Raw genomic sequence first — 25112 nt, forward strand, 5'->3', positions numbered from 1 at the left:
TGATGCATGTATATATGTTACATGTTAATGATCATACGTCTAAGATTATAACAAACAAAGTTAGCTTTCTCTTTCTCCTTTATATTTTTCTAGAAGGAAAACGGAATTTATGTTAATTAATAGTATCATTTAAGAATAAGACAAAAACCTTTATAAAAGTTCAAATCACATCCATACACAACCCAAAAGGAACTAATCATAATGGGTTACAATCACAATTCTATAATAAAAAAAAAATCCAAACAAAAATGCAAAATGATATAATACCAGAGTTCAAAATTTATTTTCTTCACTATCACAAATTTACCATGTGTGTTTGCCTTAAAAACCCAAATGAATATTTATAATTAAATGAAAAATAATTGAGAGCACGACTTTGGGGAGCGACTCGTACAGCGAAAGTGACATCGCTGTTATACGAAAGTGACCTCGCTGTTATACAAAAGAGACCTCGATGTCACTATCGTATAACAGTGAGGTCACTTTCGCTGTACGAGTCGCTCCCGCAAATTCATGCTCCCTTTCGTCCCTCTAATTAAATAGTCTACTAGCTATTTCTCACATCTGCATCATTTCCTACCTTTTCAACGTTTACCTACTATTATAAATTATTGTATTAGATATTTTATGAAACAAAACATAATTGTCAATCCTAAGGAAGCGAGAAAATTCAATCATTAATTTTTTTTGAAAGGAAAAGTTGAACAATTATTATAAAAAAACAACTGTAGGAAGATTGAATTATCAATGACACAACCATTTGCAATTAATTACTACTGCCCAAACACCTAACATGCATGTGTATGTGTGTGAGAGAGGTCATTTAAGGGATTTGGAGGGGGTGAAGTCTTGTCATTTAAAATTATTGATGAGCAACTCTGATTTAAATAATAATAATAATAAACATTAATTAAGATAATTGTGCATGTCCGGAGTTCATTTTCATATAATTTTTATTATTATTATGATTCTTTTGATGTTTTATTAGTCTTTGGACAATGAGTAACCTATGAACATTTAATTTGTTACTTATATTAAATATTTTAACAGAATTTTATTATAATTTTTGTATCGTATATTGGACGAATGCAAAAATGAGAGTGGGTGTGTGCTTAAAAAAAAAATGGAAAATTATGGATAGCAAGTTGATAAATATAGATTTTTTATTTTGTTTTGAGAATTAAAAAAAAAAATAGTTAAGAAATTATGAATCATTTAACATTCTTATTATTTTGGGTGGGTTTAAGTCCACACTAAAGGAGATCCACCCATTTTAGTCGTCAATATATTGATAAATAAAATAGTTGTATAATTGGTCGACCTGAAAAAAAAAAAAAAAAAAAGTCCTTTCTTGTCAGAAAATTTGTATTGAAAATCCTCTAAATTTTATTAGTCAATTATTGGTGTTATTTATGCTCCTTAATCAACATTATTGTCTATATGTTAATATTATATTCAACTGAAATTTGTTGTCATAATCTTTCAATATTTGAGAAAAATATTGCTTAATATACTAAATTAGGTTATATAGTAGCTCAATACTTCACAATTTTTTCATCAATTTACTATTAGATGGTTAATTAGTTCACATTTGTAACATATGAAATTGTCACAAAATTATCAATTGCAACAAAGTTAGGGCACCCAATAAGGCTTTATAATTATATGGGGAATTTCACTGTCTCAATATTAATTGGGACCCTTAGGAATGTTTTGATGACCTTTTAATTTGATACACACTACAGAACAAAGACAAAATGCTATCTATATATGATGATTAAGAGAAGAAAAAAAATGTATCATGAATTCAAACGAAATATTCTTAAAGATCTCCCTTAACAAATTTGATTAATTATCGATCGGAGACAAACCATATGGACCTTGATATCTAGCTACCATGTCCAATCATTCTTTAAAAGTTCAAATAGGTAGGGACTTGATGTCACACTCACTTGGGACTTCAATGTTAGGAGTATTTAAAGTAATGGGAACAAAAAAACTTTTGGAGATTCCATTATGTGTAACCTTTATGAAGGATTATTATATATTAATATTATTGTTATTTGTAAATAATTAAAAAATTCTAAATGTGGTAGTAACTGGGCACACATCGATCAAATCTCCAATTTGTAAGACAACTTAGAATATTTATGTCGATCAGAACCGTCAATTATCAATCAAACAATAAGATATAATCTTTGTATTTTATAAGCCATCTCCGAAGTTGGAATAACATGAGTGCCAATTAAAACACACCAAGGTAACATGCTTCACATTTTGGACTATAGAATGTGATGTTTTTTTTAATTAAATTTATATATATATAAGCTAGTATTTTTTACGTTAGAAGAATTTTATTTAAACTTTCCGTGTTCTAAATTTATGTATATATCAAATTATATCAGATATATTTTTGAGTTAGATCAATATTAATATAAAGTTTATTTGGGAGTTAAATTAATATTAAATATATATATATATATATATATATTTTTATTGTATGATTAATTATTATCTAAACATACTATTCCTAATGTCTTTTATTAAAAATTGTTAATGTTACAAAGTATAGAAGATTGAATAGTAAGAATTGTATATATTGAGTGGCCTTAGTTTGAAAAATGACTAGATCCGGGATAAGATCTGGGTTTGAATTATTATATTTTTAATTTATTAAAAGTTTTTTTTTTCAAATATTGATTTTGATTCAATAATATTTTAAAATATATTTTAACTATATATATTTTTAACAAATTTAATATTATTTTTCGATCAAACATAGCTCTACTCCAATTTGAGATGATGTATTCAAACATGCCTAATTATATTTATGAGATGTAATTAATTTGTAAGAGGATGCCCCGCTCAATGTTTGTTTTATATTTTTTTTTTCTCTTTTTTAGTGTCAAGCTTTTTCTTCAAATTTTGTTTAACCATTGCATTTAATGATTCATACTTAACATTTGTAAGTTCAAACTCAATATTAACATTAGAAGATGCAATGAATATTGGTACCTTATCTAAAATTTATTTATTTTATTAATGGTCAATTCTGATATATATTAAGGGGTTAAAATATATTAAATGTGTCAAAAATATATTAAACAGGTCAAAACATATTAAATATATATATCTACAATAAATATTAAAAATATATAAAAACTATAAAAATACTAAAAATTTATTAAAGAATTTATTTTAAATAATATCAAATTATAATTTGATATGAATATGATTTATGTAATACAGGTTGAGTTTATCGGTTTTGCTCACCCTTATATCAAATAATAATAATATATCTTATATTAATTATATATTTTTAAATTCTATATATTATTTATGTAATTTTTATCTTATACAACTTATAATTTTTAACTAAGATTCCCTTCCCTTAAAAGTTATTTTTACCTATTGTCAACCAAAATAGAAAAGGATTAGATACTTTAGTTTATTAATCTGTAATTACTATTGCTGTTGTGATTTCCGTAAATATTTTATTTTATTAAAAATAATTTAATATTTAAATAAAAAACAATAAAACATAGTAATTAAGTAATGCTAGAGAAACTTGTTCAAAGATTAAAATGGAATATTTTGGAAAAGGGAATGGAATTAGAAGCTCTTAATGCATGTGAGAATTGTTAATTAGATTATTATCTAATCCAACAAAACTACCCTTTTGTGGGTCTCTCTCTCTCTATGCCTGAAGAAATGGCGCCACTAAAGGGTATACAATGTTATAGTCAGATAACTACAAACATAGAATCCCTCAAAGCTAGCCTTGTTAAAATACAATAGTTAACATGCATTATCTCTCTTTCATTAATTTATATCTTGAACAGACAAATAATGAGACCTTCAATACACCCTCCCTATTTAATGTGATATTCACTTTTTAATTATTTTTTTTTTTACACAATTGAAAGAAGATTTTAATTTTGGGACATAAACATTCAAAATTGAATTATTTGATTATTTTATTTTAAAGGTTAATAAAACCACTAATTTCATGTGATCAACTAAAATTCATGTTTCTCCAATTCGTCTGGCCCCGTACACTGTCGATTGTGATTCATGTTGTATTCGCACATTTTCTCCAATTCGTCTTGCCCCGTGCACTGTCAATTGTGATACATGTTGTGTTCGCACATTTTCAGGTAATGTATTGGACAATCATTTTAACTTTAAAACAATAATAATAGGTATAAATGAAAATTTTGAAATTGAAATTTCAGATAAAAATAATAAATTATTTTTGTTTATATATCATATTTGTATTGTGTCTCATATAAATATTTTTTTTTTGTCAACTCCATTTACAATAATGATCTCCTAACTAAGCTAATTAATTCTAGAAATTATGATTTCTCAAATGAAAGAGAAATCACAACTTCATCTAATTCAATAGTACAAATAATAATTCTCGGTTACAGAAATGTTGAATATTAATCACAATGTCGTATTTTCATTAATCGAACCAACAAATAACCATTAAGTGTGCCTTCCGGTTTACCAAAACCTTCGGCTTTTAATAAATTGTCGATCTTAAAACTTTAAAGTGTAGATTATTTCTCAACTTGTACCATTATCATTAGTAAGAAATGTCTTCTTTTATGTATAATAATAATAACAACAACAACAACGTTGGACCTCATATGGATCATATCTCGATTTTAAATCCTAACAATCCTTTTGGTTTATCCGTTTATCAGAACACTTCTCTACGTTGTATCAATAACTAAACATCGATATTAAAATAGTCACAACGGAGTACTAATCTAACAAAAGAATGGGATAACGATGATGAGATCGATAACCCCAACATTGTTTAGTCGTAATTACCAGTAATTACCAATACAAGTATAATTAAAACTCCTAAATGAGATGGACAAATACTCTTCATGATCTTTCTGTGTAGGTCTTCGGGTTATTATACAACAACAAACAATATAACAAAATATAATTATATGATATAATTTATTAAAGATAAAAAAATTTAAAAGTTGTGGTGTTTTATTGGATAAACAAAAATAAGGTATCATTCTTGTTTATAAGTATTAATATATAAAAAAAAATTATGTGTATTATAGAAGTAATTTATAGTTAGGCGCACAACATTATACTACCCGATATAAAAAACACAATTCATATAACATATGTATCGTGTTGTATCCGGTATCAAACTATTGGACATGTAATGTCACCGGTGCGACACACATTACAATGGGCAAGTCCCTGCGAACTGCCATGCCGTGGTCTAATTTTAATATTTACTCTAAATAGTTTCACATTTTCTTAAATCAAAACTAGTGAAGAGATATGCAAGCTTTTTTTTTATTGACTTAACCTATATTGTAAAATAACTTTTTGAAAAGAGGTGATTTTTTACAATAATTATAAATAGTTTCACATTTACTTAAATAAATTAAGGTATTCAAAAATACTTTTGGTATATTAAGAGATTGTTGGTCGGAATTATTTAAATAAGAAAAAATGATGATTAATGTTGATTTTGAAGAGTTAAAGATTTTTTTAACGAAAATACTTTAAGAGTATATATATATAATAATAATTTTAAATATAAGATAAGATATTTTAATATTTTGAGTAATGAATTAAGTGATTTAATAAATAAAATAAAATAAAATGTGTAATTTTTTAAAAGTTATTTAAATAACATAAAGTCTAAACTTTTATGTAAAAATGTAAAACTTGATTTAAAATAATATAAAAAAAGTTATTTACTATAAATTTATGAGTCATAAATTTGAGTCAAACATACTTTTCAACTAAACTATGTTATTGAATTGATATATATATATATTTTTTATAGAAATAACTTAACTAGCTTGATATATTTTAACTAGGCAGTCTTATTGAGTCAGTTTGTCCAATTATATACTAACAAAGAAATGGGGATCCAGCTTGTTTGTTTTGTTTTCTTTGAACAAAGTTTTAAAGTTATTTGAATAAACTAATATAAAAAACAAATAATAGCATTAAATAGATACAACCTAATTTCAGTACAAGTTAGACAGTTGGATGGTAAATATACAGATGATGGAGAATAGACATGATGATAGGGCGGAGAGTGTGGGGGAAAGAGTTAAGAGAAGAAGACTCTTTTTTCTCTCTCTACTATTTTTTATCCCGTGGTCTTCGGGGATCCAAATTTTTACTTTTATTTACCCCTTCATTTATATATTATATTTATTTATTTTAATCCATCTCCCGTACTCAATTATTTTTTTCATATTAACATTAATCGAAAGAAAATATTTAATCTTATCCACATGCACTTACTTTCAAAATGCATCAAATTATTTTATGAGGAGTTTATCTCAATCCGACATCTAAACCTAAACCTAGATGGACTAGGAGTTCGTTTCATCATTAGTTTTTTGGGTTTGTTTCTTAAAAAATGGTTGATTAATATTTTTTTTAATTTGAATTTTTGTGACGTTGACAAAAACGGTGCAGAAAGTAGACCCCATTATTCGTGCTAAAATAGTGAAGGAGGGTTATATATGTAAAATTGAAATGGAAGAGCTTAGCTAACGCAATTGTTATGTTGAAGACAAGGACAGAACATTTGAGTCCTTTTCTTTCTCGAGTGTCCTTTTCCTAATAGTACATTATACTCTCTCTCTCTCTTTCTTTCTTCATATCAACACCCTCCATCTCCAACTTGCCTTTCTGCAAAATCCCATCCCATTCTCTTTTAATTCTATTCCTTTTTCTTCTCTCTCTCTCAAACCAACAAGAAGAAATGGATAGAAAGAGGTGTTTCAAATCTTGATCATTATCCACGACAGACATACCCAAATCAAGAAGTAAACACTGGGTTAGTGTGTAATCATTTACTATTCTTGATTTTTCAATTGGGATTTACATCTCAACTTTTAAAGATTCAATCTTTGTTTTAGTTATCTAACTTATAATTATTAAAAAGATGCCCTTAGAAGGGATCTTCATTGAACAACCCTCTTCAAACACACCCGATCTGTCTCTTCATATTAGCCCTCCAAATAATGCTCTAATTAATTCAAGAAACTCCGATCTCAGACGTCTGAACCCTAACTACTCCGCCAACACTGAACTCTCTTTATCCCATCCAGCTGCTAGCTCTTCCGGCCAACAGATAATAATCCCCCGTCACAGAAATATTAATCATGAAGTCTTATTCCCATCCGACGGCCAGCAGAAACCCATCAAGGGAATTCCAGTTTATCAGAACCGTACGTTCCCCTTCTTATCTCTAGACCATGGAATTCACAAAAGTGGAGATCATTCAAAGTTACACAGCTTGTACCATCATCATTATCACCACCACCAACAGCAGCAACATCAACAACAACAACAGCATATGTCTACTTCTTATAGTAACCTCGGGCCTGGTCTGGATCCTATCTCGATTTTAGGCCCTAACAGCCCGGTTTACCGAAGATTCAATGGGCTCAACCACCAGTACTACGGCGGCAGCCACCATCAGATGACTCCAGCAAGGTTTAGTCCGAAGATGCCGATGAAGAGGAGCATGAGAGCTCCTAGGATGAGATGGACAAGTACCCTTCATGCACGCTTTGTTCACGCAGTTGAGTTACTCGGAGGCCATGAAAGTATGTTATTACTTAATTTAATTTGCTAGATCTTGCTGGGTTTATCTTAAAGATTTGTTATTGTTAGGTAGCTAGATCTTGTGATGATGATTATTAATATTAGATTTGTTTGAAAAAATTAGGGGCAACTCCGAAGTCGGTGTTAGAGCTAATGGATGTGAAAGATCTTACATTAGCTCATGTGAAGAGCCATTTACAGGTACAACAAAAGGAAGAGAGAATAACGACACTTCACAAAGTATCAATTAAAACTCTTCCCTTTTTCTTTGGCTCCGTCTTTGGCTCCGGCACAGTAGCCGATGAATGGCAGTACTGAATGAATGAATTCATAAAATAGGAAATAAAAATTTCATTTCTTTCTGCAGAGAGAAGAAAGAGAGTAGTAATAAACTGACAATAACATGTCATCATTATGCAATAATAATACAAAACTTTTACTACTATCAATACATCCATCCTCCCTCGTGATTAATGCTTTTAACTCTTCAATTCAAGGTCAAACCTTTTGAGCTGAATCAGTTGGGTTTTTTAACCCTAAATGAGTTTAATGATAAGAATACGAATATTCGTTTTCATTTCTTGGTTGACTGATTCTCACAATGCTGCAGTGTAAATGTGTAATTGCCTTTGCCTTTCTATTTAATTATTTACAGATGTATAGAACTGTTAAAACAACTGACAAGCCTGCGGCTTCATCTGGTAATAATTATTCATTTTCTCCCCATTTTTTTTTTTATTCATTTACCATTATTGTAGAATAATATTTTATGAATTTGAATTAGGTCAATCAGAAGGGTCTGAAGAAGATGATATCTCGACGGAGGCAGGCACCGGCGGCGGGGTTAGCGGCGGACATCAATTGTCGGCGGGTAGTTTGTGGAGGAGTAATTCTTCGAGGTAAATAATTATTATTCTCCCTCTCTCTCTCTCTAGAGCTTGAATGCCGTAAGTTTATTGTGTGAAATGGGGTAAATGCAAATCGTACGGAGGTGCAGCTGAAAAAACATTATTAACTTCTTTGATGCTTTAGCTTCGGTTTCCTTTTTCATTTGCATGGTACCTCTGACTTTTTTAAAATGCATACTTCATCACCGCCATTTTTATAAATAATAGGTTTCTATCTGCCAGCTTTTGATTTTCTTATTGTGTTTTTTCCTTCTTTTTCTTTTTTATCTTGTGGAAGATCTTTTTCTGATCATGAGATATCTTCAACTTTTTTTTGATTTTTTAGGGAATAATTTTGACATTCAAACTAAAAAAATAATAGAAGTCATGATTGTGAAGATGTCATGAGTTAATGGGCCTCAAAGGGTAGAGGAGTCAATTTCTTGAATTCATTAGGTGTTGCCCTTTTTGATGGAAATGGTTCAATTGTTTAGATGAATGTCACCTCTTAGTTAGGAATGGATCCCTATAGGGTGAGTAGTGTAGAGTTCAATCCTATATATTGACCAAGTGGATGAGGTTTATGTTGATCATATCGAGCCTCCTCGTTCGGTTGAAGAGGCCCGAGACGATCATGTTGTGGGCACGAAGGAGAATGATCACTGCGGAAAGACTCCTTCCAAGGAAGATGACATCTCTCGTGAGAGTGTCACCCAGTTGTTGATGCGCAAGTTGTGGCTTGAAGAGCCTCGTCTTGATGTGTAGAGTCCTTCGGAGTAAGATATTGACCCTCCTCTTGTCTCGAGGAGAGAAAGAGACGAATAGGTAAAAACAAGCTTATATCTAGGAATTGATGGAAATAAGGACGAAGTCAGGATTTAAAATCATCCAAGTCAAAACTTTGTTTAGAGAATACTGTTTGGGCTAGTGAGTCACTCGGACTACAGTCCAGGTAGATCCGTCCTCTGAAAACACCTAAAGTTTTTTTTTAGGTACAATGATAACGAGGATTCTAAATAGATTCTGAAAAAACTAAAGAGATATAAAAAGTTTGTAGCTGAAAGAAACTAACTACATCCATAGTGGCGGGTGAATTAATTGTGATCGAGCCACCTAGCTAAAGATATCAATATATATGCATCATGAGATGTTTCATTATTGATTTTCCTTGTTCCTGAAATTTCATTTTGATTTGATTATAACTTTTATCTACTCATATATGTCACAACTTTTACTTTTGAACTGATTTTTAAGATTTTGATGCTTTTTGCAAATATATGAATTAAGGAATTTAGTTTTTTTTCACATCTTAGATCTAAAATTTGCAAATATTCTCTTAAGACTCTCACAGGAAAAAATTCCACAAAGGTTACTCATAAACCAAACAAAAACAAACCACCACCTAACAAATATTCTAGGCATTGTATAATTTTGTAGCCTTTCATATACAAATAAGGTAGTAATTGGCCTTCTTTAACAATGAGATAGTGAGTATGTTGGGAAGCCCTGGTCATTGCATCCTCAAATAGTTAGGAAATGTGTGCGCTAATGCCAACGGCGGGAGTTTTAAGGAAGTGATGGTTAATTTGTCGGGTAAGCGAACCGTCATGTATCATGAATTGGGCTGAAATGTCATGGGAGATTCAAGTAACCATACTAACCTAGATAAACTTATACTTATACTTATACGGGCATGATCGATAATGTTAGAGTTATCATTGAAAGTGTTGAGAACATTTTGAACTAAATCAAAGATACATAAAATAATATTAAAAAAAGCTCAAAGGGGGAAATTTAAGAAAAAAAACAAGTATGATTGCTTAGGCCTAGTTTGGGATTTGAGTTTTTTTTTTAAACCTTAAGAGAGAAAAATGGTAATGATTTTGATGAGTTGAGATTTTATATATATATATATATATATATATTTATTTTTTTTTTTGTAGAAAGGCTTAAAAAGTATCAACATATAATAATAAAATAATAATTTAAAATATATAATATTTTAGTATCTTAGTTTATAAATTGAGTAATGTGATGCAATATCTTCGAAAGGGGTACTGATATTTATGTGCATTTTAATTAGAAAAATTTATAAACTTGTTCATTTTGTTTGTTTCTTTGTTTTATTTGAGGTTAATTAGTTGATGGAGATAAAAGAGATGTGATTATGGTGTTATTTGAGTTAATATTTACTCTATTTTCTCATTTGTTTTAAAAATGGGTTCTCGTCCACACCAGAGTTGTTGTCCATTCTTATCAACTGAATTGTGTCATTTTTTCATTTGATGTTTGTACGTATGTAGCAGAGACGCTTGGATACAAACAAACTCCAATAATGTAGATCATGAATTGAGACCATCCGATTTGTCAACGGAAGAGAGATTCATAAACCATATAGAGGTAATTTAATTTAACTTTGATCTCAAATGATTTGAACATCCTCCAATACATCAAAAGATCAATATGTCTTAATAATGTCATGTTCCTCCAAATGTATATATATTTGGGGATATGCAGGAACCGAATCGCTTCACAAGTTACTTAAGCTCGACTTTGAATCAAAAGAATCCGAACTTGGAGTTCACATTAGGGAGACCAGATTGGCGGGCCAAATAGAGGAAATGATTAAGCTAATAATTTAGCTAATTAAAAGTTAATAAGAAAAAAATGTCCAACAAATTAATAGGTATATACTAATGGACATGGAGATAATTAATGAGGCATGGAAAAGATGCCCTAGTGTACTGTAGCTTGCATGGTAAGCTTCCTTTCATTTAATTGTAACCCTTATTTTCCCTTTTTTTTTACTTATTTCATTATTCCTCATTTTATGAATAGAGAGTTTTGAATAAATATTATTGTTCATGGGTCGCACACATTGGAAATAAAAGAAGGAATTAGTTTTAATCATCCTATATACAGTATTGCAAAATTCTTGAAATTTTGGTGATTTGTTTTGACATTTTTTTTATTAAATCATGGTAAATACAATTTTTTTTTAAAGTAAAATCATTTCATTAGTCCAATTAATTACCAAAATAAAGTGAATTGAAAAATCAAAAGGAAAAAACCATGTACATTAATGTTTATTATGTCTTGATCAAAACTCAAATGAATGTTCATAGATTCAAATCAAGGTTCTATAGTAGTTGTTCAAATCCACTGAAACCGATAATCTCAACAATATTGATGATGTTATCCTACTTGCTTCCAAATTTTCTCTTTTTAATTTTCTTTCGCCGAAATTAACACTAATGTACAATCTTAATTTATATTATCAAATTGAACTCAAAGAGGTGTTTCAAAGGGAAAACTCATCCATGTTGATCAAATCTCCTATTACACCCCCCACATATATTGAACTGGAATTCCACTTGGAAATCAATAAACAAAATTGATGCCCTAGAAAAATACTCATGCTTGATTGTTTATCTAAACTTTTCTTCTTAATTTTACTCGCAGGGAATATCTAGCTAGGGCTTCAAATAAAGTATCAGGAAGATACCCGAGTTATGATTAACGTCTCCTACGCACATAGCTATCAACCGGGGAAAAGTAAGTGACGACGAGCTTGGTGAACAATCCCGAGCTATCCTGATCCAAATATTGATGTCCTTCTCAAAAGAGAATCTGTAAACTATTTTGATAAGAGTGTTTTTTCTTAAAATGAGATTATCCTGAAAATGTTGCTAAATGTTGGGCTAAGAGAGACTTAAAGACCGTGAAATTGTATGAATTTAAGTTCATATAAAAGCATGCATGAGGTGAAATTGGATCAAATTTAATTAAGTCCTTCATTTGTATTAATTTGTTATGTTTTCCTCTTTAAATTAATTTGAACAATATTTTTAGATGTTTCACCCTAATTTTTTTTCATCTTTCTCGGGTATTATGCAATCATAAAGCAAACCATTTCAAAATATACATAATTAAGATTTTGTGTTATAAAAAAGTCTAGTTACACATAGGTGTTGAATATTAAAACCCATAATCTTTGTATAAAAAAATAACTGATTTTATTAACAAGGTTTAGAGATGAAAAAAAAATTAAAGTTGATTAAAAGCTAGACTATGAAAGCCCCGGGAAAAAAAAGATAAATCAGACCGTTGAGACCAATTAGTTAAGAGGAATAATTATTACTTTGTCTTACCATATTTTACAAAATCTAAAGTTTCCAAAAAGTGATTTATGCAATATTTGGATTAATGATACATATTATTAATTTGTTGAAAAATATTAATTTAATTTGATTTATTATTGAACTTTTGTATTGTTTATTTAACTTTTTAGTGCATAGTCATTCCGAATTTGATCTTCACTTATGTAGTTACCGTGAGACCTTCATATCTGATATTTAAATATTTGTGTAAAGAATTAAATAATAAAGGAAGAAATAAAAAAGTTATCCTCTAACAATAGTGCTAATGTTATTTTGTTATAAAAGAAAGAAAAATAATATCGAATAGAGTATAATATATGTACATAAAAAGGATATATTTACATTCCAGTCAAATTTGAAGGAATAAAATATTACTCACATGGAATAATCGAACCTAGATGGAAATTGATGTTTTCTCACTTATAGAATTTTGTATTTACAAACTTTATTGTGTAGTTTATTTAAGAATAAAATAATAATAATAAATATATATATATATAAATATATATATATAAATTATAAACAATAATAATAATAAAAATCAATTAATTATATTGCAATTGGCGCCTCTCAACCGTTGCGCGGCTGTCGATTTGTCGTGAAGGATCCGTCACAAATTTTATTTTTTTTAATTTTTTTTTTATAAAAAAACGGTAACAAAGTTTCAATCAAAGTGACAATGATAGATTTTCAAGCGACTTCCCCTCCAAGGTTCTATATATATATATATATATATATATATATATTATATCATATTATATATTATATATATATATATATATATATATATATATTCTTAATTTCACACATGAATTTCTAATTTGCAGGTTTCCAAATTGCCTTTCTTCTATAAAGGAGGAAAGAAATCACAAAAATTTACATCAAGTTTTGACAACATGATGAATCAATTCGAGTGCCTTTTCATATTCATCCTCTGTTTCTTGTTCGCCGGAAACTGCGAATCATGGGGTTGGTTTTCAGACGAGACTCACGGCAGGAACCCATCGTCGTCGTCGGCGGCAGAATCCCAGATTTCCGGCAAGTTATCAGGGGAATTCTCCATAGATCCTTTAAGCAGCCAAGAGGGTTCTCAAATGGTTGAAAACGCTATGCAGAAAGCTCAATCTGGTTCATGTTGGCAAACTGCTTACCAAGACCTGTTTTCCGGTTGTCGGAACATCCTCGCCGATGAAGAAAAACGATCTAGATTCGCCTGGTTTCTTTCCGACTGTTTTCAGAAAGATTCCGGTATGATTTCGTTTCCGAATTGTAATCCTAATAAATCCAACATGAAGAAATGCAGAAACATGCTTGATAAGGAACAGAGTCAAGTTTATCTTCAATTCTATCTTCAGACCAATGTTCTTTGTCATCAATTACAGTAAGTATAGAATCTTTGATTCACTTTTTCTTTTTCTTTTGTTTTGTTCTTCATATTGATCTGGGTTGTTTTGTTTGCAGAGCTCATTCATTCAAGCAACAAACAGAGAAATTGGTGAATGCATTAAAAGATTCAGCCCAATTTGCAGAAGACAAATTAATAAGTATAGAAGAAAAAACAGAGTCTTTAATCGAGAGTTCAACTCACATCCATGATTCACTTTCCTCAATAGAACAACAATCTCTGACAATATCTAAGGTTACAACGGATGTCTCCAACAACGTTAACAACGTATTGAAACATACAGAAGATGTTCACGAACAATCGAAACGAATTGAGGTTTCCCAAGACTTGATTCGTCGTGGGCAAGATGAATTGAAGAAGAAAATAGATGATGACATGGATAGCTTGAGAGAAGCCTATGACAGTTTGGGATTGGAAATGAGTAATCTGAATAGCGAAGCTATTGAAATAGAGAAGGAGATTGAAAAGCTCGGAGATTCGTTATCTTCTAAGATGGGAAAATTGCAGAACAAAGCAGAAAGTATTGAGAATGCAACGGGAACTTCATTGGATAAACTTAAACAACTTCAAGATGGGCAATCTGTTGCTCTTGAAGATCTTCAATTTCTCAGCAAATTCTTGTCAAGTGCATTAGAAGAGAGCAGGTATGATTCATGAATGAAATCTTTGGAAATATTCATTAAACTATCTGTTTTTCTTGTTTATTCTCAATTGGATTTGCAGAGGAACATTGCAAAAATTAGCTGAATTTGGAAATAAACAGCAAGAGGAGCTTCTCGAAAGACAAAACCATCTTCAAGAAGGACATGAACGTTTGGTTGAGAATTCAAAAACAATATTGTCTGCCCAGGTTTTGATTGATTCAGATATAATAAAATTTATACTTTTTAATTTTAATGAGTTTGAAGTTTAAAAACATTTATTAGGAAGCATTTGAGTCGAAGCAAGCAAGTATGTTCGTAGCTTTGGACAAGCTATTTTCTCTCCACAATGCTATGTTAGTTGAGTCGCGGTTGATTAAAGCGTTTGTCATATACTTTATGGCCATATTTATCGTATACATGTTCACCAGCACAAAACAAACTTACAACATTAGGCCGAGACTTTACATTGGTAAGCCAAATATGTGTTCTTGATTGATTGTCATATTGGTCTTTTAACAATTTTTTTAAATTATTGCAGGGCTCTGTATGGCTTTTTGTATTGAATGTGTGTTATTGCAATATGCAACAAAGAGAATGGAAGATCAAGGTTGGATAATAAGTACAGTTAGGTCATTTTTTGTGTTTTTTGGAGCAATTCAGTTGCTATATGCTATCTTCACTTATAGGTAAGTTTTAATGGTTTAAATATTGTAATTAGGTTAGTTTTAGTTTGTGGTTTGTGGGTACTTAAAAAGCGGGGAAATTTGCAGGGACTATGAAGTGTTGAACCACGCAATGTTGTTGAATATAATGGACAAGATTAATAATGGTGTTGGATTGAGAGAAAATAAAGAGATATGTTACGACAGCGATGAAGATTGGAAATATGCTATTGGGAAAGAGTACAAAGAAGATGAGGACGAGCTCAATGATCCTGATTTTTTACTTGAGGGGGATAATTCGGTTTCGACTAGTAGTTTAACTAAAAGATATAACCTAAGATATCGTGGTTCTTATGTTTCTCAATGATATGTAACATTTATTTAAGTAAACATTTCTGGCTTAATTTCTGCTCTAGTTCTGGGATATCTTTTGTTGACTAGGATGATGATGTGGCAGTCCAAGTCAGTTGTTAATTCGTTACATTTTTATTTTCCCTTTATTATATAATATATTACAAGATTTGAAATTTCTTTAATGTGTAATGAATTTAGTTAAATCTTGTTGGTATTTTTACCATCTCCCATAGATTTTTTGTTTAACTTTTTTATTCACGCTCAGTTCAATATTGTATGTTTATCATTAGTTCGCGTTAGAACATGGTCTCTAAACATTTTTTTTTTATCATTTTTTTGCTATTATACTTAAACAATTTTATAATTTTTAATACATATTGACCATTTAAAATAAAATATATTTGCAAGCATATTATTAACTTTAAAAAGTTATATTTATATTTTGAGAATTTAGTTGTAATTCAAATTAAATTTAAAGAATATTGTCAAAAGTTAAATATATTGTAATAACTTTTTATATATTAGTTCTACTATAAATTATTGTAAACAAAAAGATATATAATATAGATAAGTTAGCTATTGAAAAATATATATTATTAGGAAATAACGAACAAAAATAAACTTAAAATATTTGCATTTGTTATTATAATAAAAAAATAATAAATTAGTAACATTAACAAACCAAAAAAAAGTCATAATAAGAGTAATAAAATATAAAAACAGGAATAAGAAAATATATAGTAGTGGACCTGGAAACTTGAAAACTTGGGCAGGCCCAGGAGGTTGGTTCTAGAGAAGCCCATAATGATAACAGTGGGCCTCCAAATAAATTTTATGAAGAAAAAATGGCATTGGCCCTATTGTTGCATTATTTGCAGTTTGCACTATCAACCATTTGTAATTTTGAGGAGAAAGACATTATCTCTTTTCTTTTTTTTAAGGATTAAACTATTTTTATTATTTCAAGTAACTTTTTGAATATAGTTTTCTGTATTTATTATTTTAGGTTCTCTCTTATACTTTTTTTATGTAGATAGAAAGTAAGTTCTCTTCATACTAGAAAATTATAAATGACTACACTTTTGTTCTAAGTTATTTTTTGTGGGTAATTTTTCAAAATCATAATTAGATTGAAGATTGTATAATTAGTAACTGCCCAAACGTCAACTTTTATTAATTTCAAATATTTCTTGCATTAAACAAATAAAAATATATAATATTTTAACTTCCAATTTAACAAATATAATTTAGTCTAATTAGTTAAGTATTTTCTTAATAGGCTTAAGAGTGTTTAAGTTCAAACGTCAATGGATACTTTTTTTTTTATTAAAAACATAATTTATTTTTGTAATGATCAATACTAATGTATACTTTGCATGATCTAACGAATCAATTTTGATTTCAAAATAATAATAATATTTTAAATTATAGCTAAATTTAACACTAATATGTATGTTTGGATTGATTTGATTATTGTAATTTTGGTGGGAAAACATGCTATTAATAATGATTTTCATTTATTTGTATCTGTCAAGTTAGTTAGGATAATTCCAACACACCTAAAAGGCTAAAATGAAAAAGAGAAAAAAAAAAATTCAATATGTCCATTGGCCAATTTTATATTAATCTTACATTGTCATTTAGATTGACATGATATTAATTAGCTAGCTTCAAACTGAAGTATGTTAATAAAATGATTATAAATTATAATCTAATGTTTAATTTGCAACATTTGTTCATGGATGTGGCCAACAACTGTTCCGATAAGAAAGCTAACCTTCCATTTTATAATTAATTTCTAAATTGTATATGCTTAGGAAATAACCAACATAATTATCACAATATTAATTAATTAACAGAAAATTAGGTTTCTAACAGCTTTCTAATCTATCATTCTATTGGTCATACTTAAATATGGCAATTATAATTCATACCTAAATTTTTTCGCGATTTAACCAATAGTTAACTGAAGATAGGAGGGCGATAGTAATTTTTGTAAATTTATTTTTTTACAATATTATGAATTTTCAATTTATTATAATATATAGTCAATCAAAATATTTATTTATATAAACACAATTAAATATATAATATCATAAATATATTTATTTTTTAGAACTAATCCCCGTGGGTTAAGTAAATAATCCACAAACACACTTGACAAATTACAGGCGAGTGAGACGGGCTCAAACCCAGAACCTTAGGAAGGCTGGAGATACCTATCTCTTGTTGACGTTAAGCTAGAAGAGAATATTTTATTTTTCAAATTTGATAAGAGTTGTAAGTTTATTTCTTTATAATGTTATGAATTTTTAATATATTAAAATATATATACTCTATAAAACCATCAATTTATATATATCAAAAATTGAATAATATGAAATTAGCATGATCCTTTCAATTTAAGACGTCATTTTATTCTCTTAAAGAACCATTTTTGTCACTTGAGTTACCAATGATTTTTAACAAAATATAATAAAGGGTTTATTCGCGCCGAAAGAAAGAAAATAATATTTATCCATTTATAAAATAATTAAATATGATATAAACATGCCGTATGGATTTCCCAAAACCGAAAAGGGACAAAAAAAAAAAAATAGTATTAAAAATAAATCTCTGAAATAGAACGAGGCAAGAAGGTTAAATGCATTCCCACTCGATTTACCCTTTCTCATCTCTAATTAGATGCTCATTAGTAATATATTTGAACTTTTGTAGAAAAGATAAACAATCAAACGAAAATGAACAAAACAATGTACCTAGCAAAATAGTAAGGAGTTTTAACCTTCTCCAAAATATGCACAAACAATTTCATAGCAAAGATAATAGAAGAGCCGGACCTAAGCACATGCAGGGTAGGCCCGTATGTTTGGGGTACCCTATACTAATACCATTGAAAGGCACAGCTGATGAGAATGAGGTTTAATCAGAAAGTTTGGTGCATGAGATTAAGCTTAAAAAGAAAATAAGCAGCACCACCGACAATAACCAATCTCCAAACTCTAAACACCCATATAAAATGCATGTCAAATGGACCGAGACTCACACACAAACATCATCATTTCACTTTGGTTCTGTTCTCTTCTTCTTCTTCTTCATGGAGAGTCCAAAAAACATGAAGCTTTCTCTTAAGGTTTAATTTTTCAATGATATTTAATGTGTCACGCATGAATCAATATCTTTCATGCATACTATGAAGTAAATTAATTATGAAATGTGGTCTCTTCTTCTTCTTCTTCAAATCAGCCTGCTAAAGGAAGTGGAGGAGGAGGAATGATCATGAGTAGTCCCACTTCACATTACCTGTCCATCAAGAACCATTATTCCCCGGTATGACTAATTGCAGCTTAATTCACAGCCAAATCTGTCTATTGAATTTCCATCTTACTTAATTGTGGCAGCCTCAAGATCATGATCATCTGAAAGAGAGACAGAATTATGACAAAAACAAGGTAATACTGTGCATTACTTATAAGTTACTCACAATCTCCTCCCAAAACTCATGAAGTTTCAGGCTTGCTTTAAGCTTTTTGCAAAGAACACTAGACCGCAGGAATTTACACTCCATACTCAGGAAAGAGCCTTCAAGCGTGCAGTTTACAATTACACGGTTTGTATTAATTTATCAATTCTTATCATGATTCTAGCTACAACTATGTAATTAATCATCAATTGTAGATGGCAACCAAAGTTTATCTGATAGAGCAACAGAAGAGGCAAGTAGAGAGGGTGCAGAAGGTATTCTCATTATTAAGTGTTGATATAATTTAAGTAATAATCAGATTACTTACAAGGTGTTAATACAGATGATTGAGGAGGAAGAGATAAGGATGATGAGAAAAGAGATGATTCCTAGAGCTCAACTAATGCCTATCTTTGACAGACCCTTCTTTCCTCAGAGGTTCCATTTTTCAATTCAATTCAATTATAATGAAATCGAATAAACCCACCATTGTTTGAATATAAAGCTAAAGCTAATAATATTGCAGGTCAACTAGGCCTTTAACGATTCCCAAAGAGCCAGGCCTCCAAAGGAAAGCTTCAAGCTGCATCTCATGCAGTTAGCCAGCTTATACATCTCCTTCATGAGAAGTATTGAAAGAAGAAGAATCCATCTTTAGAGATTGAAGTGAAGAGGATGTCATGATTCCTCTCTGTTGTCATTTCTGCATTCTGCAATAATTCCATGTTTTGTTTTGGCAAGCTTGAGATTGAGACTGTGTTCTTAGTTAACAGCTTGACAGTAGAATGAAGAAAAGGAAAATCCTATGTGGCTAGCTATAGGTAGGGTCTTCTACTTATTTGTCATCACTTTGTCTTCCCAATTAATAAATGACTTGGATTGAAAAAATAAACAGAAATCTTCACATTATTATTCAGTCTATCTGTAAATTAGTATTTTGTATTGAACTGTTGTTCCACTTCATCAGTTTCCAGAAATAACTCTGAAGTGAAAAAGGTGTCAATAATGAACCTCCATAAGATGGTTAAAACAAAAAGAAAGAAAGAAAACTGAAATTGTTGCTAATTCGGATATTATTTTCTTTGGGTGTTTGTATTTTGATTGAATTTAATTTGTTGTTATACTTTTCTGATGCTAGAGGTAATAAAAGGATTCAACCTTTTCTCAATAAGTAAGTAAAATTAAAGGACAAGAAAGTGAAAACATAGGATTGATTTGAGTTAAACATTCATGTCTTCTGGACCATCATATCATCTACAAAGAAAGAAATACAGAGCTAGTAGTAGCAGTAATAGTAAAAAATATGGTCTATTGCTCAACTGTCTATTATATAACAAAAAAAAAAGAAAAAAGCAGCCCTTTCTCTCCAAATATGGTAGCTTCTTTTCCTACCAAAGATGGAATTACCCTTTATCACAACTAATCATTGAAAGTATTTTACCAGCAAAGGAAGTTGTATCCACTTCTTCTTCAGACCTGCATATGAGAGGAGCCTGCAATAAGGTTAGATATTCGACCATAATTCACTAGAGATGTTATGGAAGAATATTATTACGCATTACCCGATTTTGAAATTGAAACAACATAACCCCACTCAAAACAAGTTGGTTATTCGCACTTAATCGAGCGGTATATATGGCGAACAAAGAACAAAGAAGCGCGAAAACCGACAGTCCCAAGCATCAGGAAGAACCCATAACATATGCAAGCCATGTATCCAAAGAAAAACGAAGTCTGCATGAACCCAGTCATATCCGAACGTGCATAATAGTAGTACAAGCAATATCCATATATGAAAAGCCCCGTCGATCCACCGCACAGAAAAGCCCTAAAAAATATTTATATATTTAACAATTTTTTCAAATAAATGAATTGAAAGTAGAAGTAAAATAAAAAATCTGCTTACCTCCACCACCATTCATGGTCTTCAGCAGCAAGTTGGAAATAAGTAAGAGCCACAGTAATAAAAGCAGTAACAATCAGAAGGATAATGAAAACGATGAACAATATGCTGTAAATGGTGTAGATTCTGTGGCCCCAAACGCTTGCGAATATGTAATAAAGCTCAATGTAGATCGCACTAAAAGGTAGAAACCCAGCCATTGCCATTTGAGGAAGTGTTCCACGGTACCAAGGCAAAGGAGGAATTTCTCGAGGATATTTTGTCGTTCGAACTGGAGCTTGGAATTCTGCCTTGCTATTCTTTCCAGCAATTCCGCCCAGAATCAGCAAAGGAGAAGTTACTAGTGTCCATATGAGGAGTATCACCATAATTGTACCAAATGGTAAAGCTGCAGTTGCACTATAAGCAATTGCTACTGTGTTCAGGAAGCAGAATGTGATTAACAGAGGTCCGCAGAACAAGCTTCCAGTCAATAACAAGTTTCGCACCTGCCGTTTCAAACGTTTTTATGCAGAACCAGAAAGTAATTTGTCAATGAACAACAGATCAGATTCAACATATCTAGCGAGAGCTTGTATATAAATTTCTTTGGAAGCACTCTTTTATGTCCAAAGATGTCATTTGAATGTGGATCCAGATGAGATAACGCTTAGAAACAAAAATTAATAAGAGATTGAGAAGGAAATTTATGGACGATTTCTCATCTGGATCCAAAACCTAGGGCAGATAGTGTTTTCAAATGGGGCCAGTATTATTCATAAATATCTCAAAGAAAACCATTTTCATCAGAACAAAAGGCATTCTCAATACAAAATTATAAGATATTAAGTCGAAACAAATACCCAGTTTGTTCCTTCAAGTTGGCAATATATAGAAGTTGCATAATAGCCAGCAATTCCTGATGTAAGTGCATATATAACAACCAGTGCGGTGAAGAGAGCACCACGGTTGTATGGATAGAAGAAGCCAACAAGAGCAAGAATAAAAATGAATATCGTACTGCAAATGGAGACAATGCCAGATTTACGTTATTGCCCTTAAGTTAGAAGAACGAGGCTCATATTGCAGAAAAAGGTATACTTACAGGGTAAATAACTGGGTTCCGGACCCTAGGGCTGCCGCAAACAAAGACTTGTACTTCGGGAACCTGAAAACATCACCATGTATGTATTTCCACCCAGTTTCTTCTTGATCATCAGGAATTTCCTCATCATGAGCATACCTATTAATAAAATCATATATCAAATAAATAAAGACATTAAAATGAGAAACTTAAGACAAGGCTGCTTACTTACTTCACAAAATCATTCTTTAGGACTCGCATGAGAATCGTGGCAAGGAAACCAGTTAACAGTAGAACTGTTACACATGAATTGATGATAGAAAACCAGTGGATTTCCAAGTGATGCGGCAAAGAGGAAGATTGTGAATACTTATCCATCCGCTTCTCAAAAGGAGTACTTGTTTGCCTCCACTTGACCGTGTAAAAGAATTCAACATCAACTTCTTTATCATCGGTCAGATCGACCATGGTGTTAGTATCAGTTCGGACATTGATCTCAATGACACGGTCATTGTTGTAGAATATTTCAAAATGAAGATGCTTAAAGAGGTAATATCTGTATTCACTAGGGTCAGATTTGCCTTCTTTGTCAACTTTTCCCAAGAATCCCCAAATAGGCAGATCATCAAAGTACATCTGGAAGTAGTAGTCCTTGATGACAGCAGTTCGAAACTTAATAACCTCATCTACTGAGAGCTTCTTCTGGCAAACACTTTCCGAATCTTTCTCAACTAAAAAGTCGATTGTATAAGGTGCAGTAACAAGACGATCTCCATTAAGAACCTCTCCAAGAGCTTCTTTTTTCTCTTTCACATGCCCTGTAGTTGATAATCACCCACTTTATACAACAATATGAAATCAAAGTTAAGTGATTTGCATAAAAAGGAACAGAAAACGAACCTGGGGAACAAAATGGCAGATCAAAATACCGATATGTTTCACTGTAAGAAAACAGGCAATGAGAAGAAGGTCAAAATAATAGAATTATCACTTCTGTCTACATACACACTACACCTATCTCTCAATTCATCAATCAGCCACCAAAAACAACTATATATCCAGTCAATCAACCAAATTCAATGCAGCCTAAGCATACCTAGATGAAGATAATTATGTTTTTACAGATGATAATGCTCTAGATCTATAAAGAAACAAAGTAGCACACTCGGATTTCAACATTTCCTAATGCCCGTCTCAGCATTTGGAGAAACACTAGGATTGAAACGAAATGCAAAATGAAGCTGATCTACATCCTATTCCTTACACTTAAAACACAATTCATACAATAGAACTCAAAACAAACAAGTAAGGCGCAATTTATGATCAAAAGAAAGTTGAAAACAGATCAGAAGATAGCGATAAGATGAAGGGGAGGTGAGGGAAATGGATCTATTACCTGGGGTTATGGAAAGGACCGACCTTGTTGGCATATAGAGGGACTGTATCTCCATGTTGATATTTGTGATTGGAAGAATCCGATCTTACCAGCAAAGCGCTGTTTAGAATGAGAAGAATCAAGATAAACCCTAGTTTCATCTTCTCCCTTGCGCTCAAACACCTGCTGATAGAACTATGAGAGTTGAGTTCCCCGGGCGAACGGAAGATCGCATTTACGAATTTGAGGATTTAGGAAAGGGTAAGAACGAGTGCTTTGCACGCGCTTCTATTGAGATCGTGGACCGGCGAAATATAATTCAATTGGATGGAATATGTATATGAGCTCCTTAACTTTATTCACTTTTCATATTTAGTCCTCTATTTTATTTCTTCTTCTTTTTTGTGCAATTTAAATGATAATTATATAATAAGTATATCCATTAACTATTTATAATCGAGAAGACTACAAAACATTAATAATTCAAAAAATAATATTTATACTAAGTAAGTAAAAAATTAAGAAATAATATATATACTAAGTAAGTAAAAAATTAAGAAATAATATATAACTTTAACACTTACAATTTTTTAATAAATTTTCAAAGAATATATCTATTTTCAAATAAATTCAATAAAACTATTTATATCATATTTTTGAATAATAAATGAAAGTTTATAAATCCGCTTATATATGAATAATTTATTTTTATTATTTTTAATAAGATTTGATAATTACTAAATAGACCTAGGAGTGCATATTATGATTATTCTATATAGGAGTTTTCTTAATAAGATATTACAAAATTATCCTTACAAAAAATGGAAAGGTTTTGTCTTACTTACCTTTGAATGGGACATTATTAACAAAAACTTAATTATTAATAGTTTATCATTGGAATCTATATATATAATGATGCTTAATTTTTAAAGTGTCCAGATTGCCGGGTCGAGAGCTGTGGTTAATTTGGATACTTGGGTCGGATTGTGGGTTGACCCGTTTTTAAATTTAAAACGGTTAAAAATAAAATTAAAAATGTTAAAGGTATGTTTCGAACTTGCAACCTAACAAAACAAATACAATTCTTTAACCAACTAGGCTACAAAGACTTTATATTTTAAATTCAACACCAAATTTGATAAACGCGGGATGTTTTAATATTAATATAAGTTCAACTTTTTAACTAACTAATCTATATATATATAATGATGCTTAATTTTTAAAGTGTCCGGATTGTCGGGTCGAGAGCTGTGGTTAATTTGGATACTTGGGTCGGATTGTGGGTTGACCCGTTTTTAAATTTAAAACGGTTTAAAATAAAATTAAAAATGCTAGAGGTATGTTTCGAACTTGCAACCTAACAAAACAAGTATAACTCTTTAACCAACTAGGCTACAAAGACTTTATATTTTAAATTCAACACCAAATGTGATAAACGCGGGACGTTTTAATATTAATATAAGTTCAACTTTTTAACTATATATATATATATAATGCTTAATTTTTAAAGTGTCCGGATTGCCGGGTCGAGAGTTGTGGTTAATTTGGATACTTGGGTCGGATTGTGGGTTGACCCATT

The 25112-nt window shown here is 30.5% G+C and overlaps 4 protein-coding genes across 9 annotated transcripts; 3 read left to right on the forward strand and 1 right to left on the reverse strand.

Moving 5' to 3' along the window:
- Positions 1–6498: 6498 nt before the first annotated feature.
- LOC124915276 (transcription repressor KAN1-like) lies at positions 6499–12186 on the forward strand. 3 transcript variants are annotated; one of them, XR_007096848.1, is made up of 7 exons: positions 6499–7619; positions 7742–7818; positions 8273–8318; positions 8402–8516; positions 10808–10904; positions 11022–11262; positions 11967–12186. XR_007096848.1 is itself a non-coding variant. In XM_047455966.1 (6 exons), exons 1-6 carry the CDS (start codon positions 6953–6955, stop codon positions 11118–11120), a joined length of 1101 nt encoding a protein of 366 aa, XP_047311922.1. In that variant the 5' UTR covers positions 6499–6952; the 3' UTR covers positions 11121–11419. The 3 variants fall into 3 exon arrangements, 2 of the variants coding, with proteins under 2 accessions (XP_047311922.1, XP_047311923.1); XM_047455966.1 differs by lacking the exon at positions 11967–12186 and having other exon boundaries at positions 11022–11419; XM_047455967.1 differs by lacking the exon at positions 11967–12186 and having other exon boundaries at positions 10811–10904; positions 11022–11419.
- Positions 12187–13500: 1314 nt separating this feature from the next.
- On the forward strand, positions 13501–15903 carry LOC124914436 (protein GAMETE EXPRESSED 1-like). The gene is made up of 6 exons (XM_047454981.1): positions 13501–14045; positions 14126–14713; positions 14793–14919; positions 14996–15182; positions 15252–15399; positions 15484–15903. Exons 1-6 carry the CDS (start codon positions 13561–13563, stop codon positions 15740–15742), a joined length of 1794 nt encoding a protein of 597 aa, XP_047310937.1. The 5' UTR covers positions 13501–13560; the 3' UTR covers positions 15743–15903.
- A 2821-nt stretch (positions 15904–18724) lies between these two features.
- On the forward strand, positions 18725–20084 carry LOC124914438. Of its 3 annotated transcripts, none has more exons than XM_047454985.1 (7): positions 18725–18862; positions 18976–19059; positions 19131–19181; positions 19238–19339; positions 19408–19467; positions 19536–19630; positions 19719–20084. In XM_047454985.1, the coding sequence occupies exons 1-7, from the start codon at positions 18749–18751 to the stop codon at positions 19792–19794; spliced, it is 582 nt and encodes a 193-aa protein (XP_047310941.1). In that variant the 5' UTR covers positions 18725–18748; the 3' UTR covers positions 19795–20084. The 3 variants fall into 3 exon arrangements, with proteins under 3 accessions (XP_047310941.1, XP_047310942.1, XP_047310943.1); XM_047454986.1 differs by having other exon boundaries at positions 19244–19339; XM_047454987.1 differs by having other exon boundaries at positions 19256–19339.
- A 295-nt stretch (positions 20085–20379) lies between these two features.
- LOC124914437 (transmembrane 9 superfamily member 3-like) lies at positions 20380–23820 on the reverse strand. Of its 2 annotated transcripts, none has more exons than XM_047454982.1 (8): positions 23555–23820; positions 23059–23099; positions 22391–22976; positions 22180–22317; positions 21938–22094; positions 21099–21583; positions 20755–21020; positions 20380–20668 (listed from the first exon to the last, which is right to left on the reverse strand). In XM_047454982.1, the coding sequence occupies exons 1-7, from the start codon at positions 23692–23694 to the stop codon at positions 20801–20803; spliced, it is 1767 nt and encodes a 588-aa protein (XP_047310938.1). In that variant the 5' UTR covers positions 23695–23820; the 3' UTR covers positions 20380–20668; positions 20755–20800. The 2 variants fall into 2 exon arrangements, with proteins under 2 accessions (XP_047310938.1, XP_047310940.1); XM_047454984.1 differs by having other exon boundaries at positions 20380–20685.
- Positions 23821–25112: the final 1292 nt, after the last annotated feature.

The sequence above is a fragment of the Impatiens glandulifera genome, chromosome 9 (genome assembly GCF_907164915.1).
Source record: "Impatiens glandulifera chromosome 9, dImpGla2.1, whole genome shotgun sequence".
NCBI lineage: Eukaryota > Viridiplantae > Streptophyta > Magnoliopsida > Ericales > Balsaminaceae > Impatiens > Impatiens glandulifera.

Bases quoted from the DNA above. Each gene is read 5' to 3' on its own strand.
- LOC124914437 (XM_047454982.1), bottom strand. From the start codon at position 23,694: ATGAAACTAGGGTTTATCTTGATTCTTCTCATTCTAAACAGCGCTTTG. The intron at 22,977-23,058 runs GTTCGTTTTCTG...TATCAACTACAG, and splicing joins TCTGCCATTTTGTTCCCCAG to GGCATGTGAAAGAGAAAAAA. The intron at 22,318-22,390 runs GTAAGTAAGCAG...TTTTATTAATAG, and splicing joins CTAAAGAATGATTTTGTGAA to GTATGCTCATGATGAGGAAA.
- LOC124915276 (XM_047455966.1), top strand. From the start codon at position 6,953: ATGCCCTTAGAAGGGATCTTCATTGAACAACCCTCTTCAAACACACCC. The intron at 7,620-7,741 runs GTATGTTATTAC...TGAAAAAATTAG, and splicing joins GTTACTCGGAGGCCATGAAA to GGGCAACTCCGAAGTCGGTG. The intron at 8,517-10,807 runs GTAAATAATTAT...GTACGTATGTAG, and splicing joins TGGAGGAGTAATTCTTCGAG to CAGAGACGCTTGGATACAAA.
- LOC124914438 (XM_047454985.1), top strand. From the start codon at position 18,749: ATGCATGTCAAATGGACCGAGACTCACACACAAACATCATCATTTCAC. The intron at 19,340-19,407 runs GTTTGTATTAAT...CATCAATTGTAG, and splicing joins GTGCAGTTTACAATTACACG to ATGGCAACCAAAGTTTATCT. The intron at 19,631-19,718 runs GTTCCATTTTTC...ATAATATTGCAG, and splicing joins AGACCCTTCTTTCCTCAGAG to GTCAACTAGGCCTTTAACGA.
- LOC124914436 (XM_047454981.1), top strand. From the start codon at position 13,561: ATGATGAATCAATTCGAGTGCCTTTTCATATTCATCCTCTGTTTCTTG. The intron at 14,714-14,792 runs GTATGATTCATG...TTGGATTTGCAG, and splicing joins AGTGCATTAGAAGAGAGCAG to AGGAACATTGCAAAAATTAG. The intron at 15,183-15,251 runs GTAAGCCAAATA...AAATTATTGCAG, and splicing joins TAGGCCGAGACTTTACATTG to GGCTCTGTATGGCTTTTTGT.